At 26.1% G+C, this 6,359-nt stretch overlaps 1 protein-coding gene across 1 annotated transcript; it reads right to left on the bottom strand.

Moving 5' to 3' along the window:
- Positions 1-6,279: 6,279 nt before the first annotated feature.
- Positions 6,280-6,336, bottom strand: EIN_110300 (Hypothetical protein; the record flags this gene model as incomplete). Its single annotated transcript, XM_004185514.1, has 1 exon — positions 6,280-6,336. A coding segment is annotated over one exon (57 nt), but the record flags the coding sequence as incomplete, so codon positions are not given.
- Between the last annotated feature and the right edge of the window lie 23 nt (positions 6,337-6,359).

Genomic DNA, 6,359 nt, shown 5'->3' with positions numbered 1-6,359 from the left:
AAAATATTAAAACTTGTTGATATTTATTAAGAATGTAAAATTATTTAATCAATTTTATAATTGAAAAGACGATAGTTTGAGATACTAACAAAATAAAAAGAACGAAAAAGACTAAATTACATCATTACAGCTTCTCTGTGTTCATTAAACAATCTTTCGAAAGTTTTACAGCTTTGGAGTTTGATTTGATACACCTTAGACCCAAAGAAATTTAAAGCGTCTTTAAATTCTGGGAAAGTTGTTATATTGAATGTGGGTTTAATTTTAATAGTTTAAAATTACTTTCAACGTTTTTAATTCCCAAAGTTTGTATCCATTCGGGAAATATCCCAATGACACTCTGAATGACATAATAAACATACACCTCCATTGAGTTCTTTGCAGTCTCAAGTCTTCCTTTAATCGTAATTAAATCGCGTTTTCAAGTTTTTGTTATCGAGTGGAAGTGACACCAAAAGGAGTAATATTTTATTTTCAAATTGTATCTTGGGCTCATACATATGTTAGTTGGCAACAACATAGAAGTTGACTTCAGTCTCATTTCCACCTTCTCTTTCACAAATTCGCCAAACTTGTCTCTTATACAAGAGAAGAGCATAGTGTTTGAATTCCCACCAAACTGCTTGGCAACTTTTTGAACAGAGTCTACAGAAGACATCTTTCCCCCAAACACACTGTTGTTATTTTCCACTCAACTTCTTCTTCAAACACTTCATGCTATCGTTATGTGCAAAGAATACTCCTGACATGTAGGTGGGAATGAGCGAAATTTGTTTCACTCTGGTTTAATTCCCTTTTGGTTGTTTGCTCAATGCCAATACGGCAAGTTTGGCAATTTCCTTGTTGATTTTCAAGAAGTAGTACTTTGATTCGTTGTAATTTAACCCGAGATTTGACGCTTTCCCAACTTCTAACATTATTCTGACTGCTGTGAGTCCATCAACCAGACATTGGGATATCTTGACAACCAACTGGTTGCTACATTTGGACTCGGGACTGGGGGACTGGGGGACTGGGGGATTCGGGGGTTGGGGGACACGGACTCGGGGGTCTTTTGCCGACTTGAATCCAAGCCGGCATCTGTTTGATTATACATTGTTATATGGTATAATATTATATGTTGTAAAATAAAGAAGAAAAAACAACCTTGCATTTCATTGTGATTGAATATGAAATTTGTGCTTAAATATAAAATTGTTCGTTATTTTTTTAATCATTGTGTTTCTTTACGATAAAAAAATACGATAAATTATTAATACAACGTTGAAATACAAACACATTGGATCTTTTATGCATTTTTGACTTTTTATGGTTTATTATGCATTGAATTCACACAAATTGTCTGTGTTTTATATTCAAAAACTAACTCCAAACAACATTTAATTATAATCGTACTTTCAATTTTTTTCAAATTTACAAACAATGTCATAATGTATAGTTTTTGTAATTATTAATTGTTATTTAACTGTTTAAATAACAGTCAAATTTTTTATTAAAAATACAAATAAAAGTGTTTATTTAAAATAAAACACGATGTTGATTTTGTGATTTAATTAATTAAAGTATGTTTAACTATAATTAAAGTGTTTACTATTATATTTATCGATTTAAAAAAGCATTTTTATATTAACATTGAAATGAAGTTTTGTTGTTTTTTTTTCAATTAATATTTAACTGGTATTTAAAAAATTAGAAACATTAAAATATTATATAAAATTCTTATTATTAATATCATTTATTCTCAACTAACAAAATAATAATTTGAATTAATTTTTTAACTATTTTTCATTTGTTTTAAAGCATTTGTTCTTTATAAAAACAGTATGACAAATAATAACTTTTTTATTAATTCAAAATAACATTTAAGAAACAACAGGAACAACAAAACAAATGTCCGGATTATATCTCTATATATAAATCCAAATTTTGAGTTATTATTACATCACATTTAAGTTTATTGGGGTAAATTGACAAACATAAAACATATTTTGTTGTTGAAAAGTTTTAACATTTGAATATTAAAATTTTGGTTGAAGTAATTAATTGACATAATAAAGTAATCACCACACTAACGTACGACAATAAAGAAACAATTTGTATAAATTGAAAATTTTTTAAAAATGAATTTATTTTTAAATTATAATTCTCAAAATATTACTTTTAAATTAAATTTCAACCAATCTCATTGTTAATTAAAATTCTTGTTTACAACAAATTTGATTCTTAGCTTATTTAAAAAAATCAATTAAACTTTCTATAAGTTGACTTTAACCCAAAAAGGTGGTTTATAACATTATTTGAATTAAAAAAATGTTTTTGAATTTATTTGTTGAGGCGGTTGTGATATACATGTATCATTTTTCTTTTTAAAAAAAACTTTAACAATTAATTTGATTCATGTAATTAACTTATAGTAATACAAACGTTTTTTTAATTCGAAGTTTAAAAAAAACAATAACTCGATTCACAATGATAATATCAAACAAAAACAACAAGAATAAACATCATTTTCTTACATGGAACTTATTTAACATAAAAATAAAAAACCCATGATTGTATATTTTTCTATATACAAAACAACAATTGTAATTACTTACATTGTTATGATCTTAGTAATTTATGTTTTTCACCGAGTATGCAAAACAAATAATCGTTAGTGACTGTGTAAATACAGTAACAACTGATTATTAATAAATTACTTATCCGCAACGAGTAATCAGTATTAGAAATAGAAAAATTATACTACATTTAGTTTTTAATGATCTCTATATGAAGTAAGTGACAACAAAATGTTTTGATTATATTTTATTTTAATTGGGTAACATCTTCATAAATCACCAATAAGTCGAAAATATAAAAATAATTAATGTTATAATTAACAAACAACTCTTTAAATCATATTTTAAAACTGCTTAAACATAGAAAAGTTGTTGTTTTTGTGTTTTTAAACAAATTCTAATGTTTAATTTTTGTTGTTACAATTCAAAATCATATTACAAAATTACATTATAATTATAATGTGTTGTACAAAATATTAGTAGAATTAAAAACAGGAAATCTGGAGTTTATATAACATTTTTTATTTTAGTTTTTTTAAAGTTTATTATCAATATAAAATTTTAAATATTTTTCAAAATTCCATTTTTTAAAATTTAAAAATAATTTTATTTATTCTTGTATTCTTTTAATTTTTTATCTAAAATTGTTATATTTTATCTATCAATTATATTTATCACCAATAAACTCATTTATATACAAAAATCACTCACTTTAAAGAGAAAGATTACAAATTATTATTACAATAATTTAACAAGTGGTTTTAAAATACGCTTATAAACTTACTTTTATATTTATCATATATATTTATTAAAAAGAAATAATTATTTATTATTATACATATATATTTAGTTAAATTAATTATATTGACTTGTTATTAATTTAATTTAACTGTATAAAGTGGTATATAATTACCAAATTACAAAATCTTGCATTTAAGTAAAATCATTGCCCATGAGGTGTAAGGGTGTGAAAAGCCGGCTTTATGATAGTCATTTTATTTTACCCACTATATCGCTTTTTTAATTTTATCACTTTCGCTATTATTTCAACTTATTATTGAAAAAATAAATGAAAAAAAATATTTTTTCATTTATTTTATTTTTAAATAAAAAATGAACAAATAAGTAACAACTAAATTTTAGTTATAATTTGGTGGTCAATAAGAAAAATGGATTGTCGCTTTGTTTGGAAGCACTTTTGCCTTTAGTGGACTCGCAGAACGATGATATGAAAAACATGGTGTTGTGATGTATTTTTGAAGGTCGTAGTCAATGTGGACGACGCATTCATCACAAAAATAACACAGAAGTTGACTTAATAAATCTAAATGAAAAAGATGATGAACCAAACACAAATTATGTTAGACTCCTTGTCGTGCTTTTGTATGTGGGTTCGCAAAAAAATAGCGTTCTTTGTGAGAGATATATCGTACGTTATCATGACAAATTTTGCATTTTTATAGCGACTTTTGATAAGAAAAAGATTTAGACGATGGCGTATATGTGTTAGAAATTGAAGAAAACAACGACGAGTTAACGTCAATTTTTAAAGCGACTGTTTCTGGTTTGTTTATAATGAGACATTGTTTATATGTGATACTACTTAACGATAATTATGTCTTTTTAGTATTTTAACTCCAATTGTGAATTGCTAATAAATGAGACTTAGAATCAAAAAGCAATATACAATTACATTACTCAAATATTTGTTTGTTTATCGGGTTTTTTCGTGTGTATTACAATACACATTTTCCCTCTTTTTTGTATAAGTGAAATTATTGTTTAAAACGTATTTTTTTTAAAAAAAATAAATGTTTTTAAAGTGTTAACGATATATTATTTTATTTTTATGATTTAAAATATATGAACTTATTGAATGAATGTTAATAGTTATAAATTGCCCTTTTTTGTTTTTTCGGATTATTAAAATATAAATCAATTTAAATTGATGATAACAAAATTTAAACAAAATGCACTAACCGGGACTCGAACCCGGATCTCCACCTTGGGAGGGTGAAATTCTGCCCTTAGACCATTAGTGCTTTACATTATATCTACTAAATTATATTGTTTATCATTTTTGTGGAAACAAATGGAACAAACCAATAAAAAAAATTATAACCCTATTTCAAACATGTAATTTTATTTTATCAATTAATTCATATTTATTTTCGATTTAAAAAACGGATAAAATTACTCAAAATTAAGTGTTTATATTCATTTTTTTTAATCAAAAAGGATTATTGTGTTATAAAATTTTATTTTTTGTAATATTAGTTGAGTACAAAACATATGTATTCCATAATTATATAACTTTTATTCTTAAAATATTTATTTTTTATTAAATAACAAAATAAATGGGAAATGTTTTTATTCGGATTTTTGAAATTTTGTATACATTTTAAAGTTATTTCGACCAAAAGTTTACAAATACCAAAAAAAACAAAAGTTGATATAATTATTGGGACACTTTATAATATCATTCTTTAACTTTTTTAATAAATATTGAAACATATTCAAATTTAACCATTATAATATAAATATTTCAGATAATATATTATTGAAAAAGACCACACATAAATTACAAAAAAAATCTGTATTTCATAACCAATTGATTTATATTAAATATATAATGATACCAAATAAAAATAGAATAAAATAATTTTAATGTGAAAAGTTATAAATCGCGACAGAGTTATTGCAACATCTGGTCATTGGTGATCGTATGTTGAAACAATTGATGTCTATTTAAATAACCAAACCACACAACTGAACATCAAGACATGCCAGTGACATACACTACCAATGTTGCAGAAGTGAAACAAGCAATTGCAAACAACAAGAACGTTCTTGTCATCTTCTACTCTCCCGAGTGTGCAAAGTGCAAGGCAAGTGCGCCAATAATGGATAAACTTGCTGACGAACACACAAACCTCAAGTTCTTCAAAGTTGATGCGACCACAGCAACTGATTATGCTGCTGAATACTCAATTGCATCACTTCCCATTTGTCTTTTTCCAAAATAAGAAAGTTGTGAAAAAGGCGCCTGGAAGTTCTGAAGTACTTGAGGAGATTCTCAAAATGGTGCAGTAACTAATTCACTGCCTTTTCATTTTTTTGTTGACAACATTATAAATGTGGTTTTTGTTTTCAAATAAAAGTATTGTTGTATTTATACCAATTGTCAAGACTCAAAGTTTGGATTGAGTCTTGACATAAGGATTGTGTTGACGTGTTATGTTGTATAAAAATGAACTCTGCCAAAACAGTCATCAGCAAGCATGGTGTTCCACTTGGAAATGTTTGAAAATGTTGCAACAAAACACAACACGCCTTCACACAACAAGGCAGTCAAAACAGTCACATACATCACACTGAACAAGCAAGACGATAAGAAACTGAAATTGTGGGCTTATCAAAATCTCAAGAACAAGAAACCAAAAGGTAAGAATTCAACACACGTTGAAATACGCTCACAATTTGCTCTCATTTGATTGTCATTCAATTGATTTGATTTGATTGTTTTATTTTAACAATTTAAATTCTTCAAAAATATACTATTAATTATAATTTATAATATAAAATTGAAATACACAAAAAATAGTCAGACAGACTTCAGTGCCTCTCATCTCAGAGTGTTGTGCACGCACTCAACCCCTCAACAAGCAGTTCATCGTGCATTGCTGCGTATCTCCCTTTGGCACTGAAGTGATGAAAGTCTTCATCCTATTTTGTGAATTCTATTTGTTAAATAGAAAGTGACATACTCTAAGAATGATCCTAGTCGTACGGTCTAATTCC

Source organism: Entamoeba invadens (genome assembly GCF_000330505.1).
Source record: "Entamoeba invadens IP1 unplaced genomic scaffold scaff_1105074725955, whole genome shotgun sequence".
Classification (NCBI taxonomy): domain Eukaryota; phylum Evosea; order Mastigamoebida; family Endamoebidae; genus Entamoeba; species Entamoeba invadens.
The sequence above is the reverse complement of the archived record's forward strand: the minus strand, read 5'-3'. Positions and strand labels throughout refer to the sequence as shown.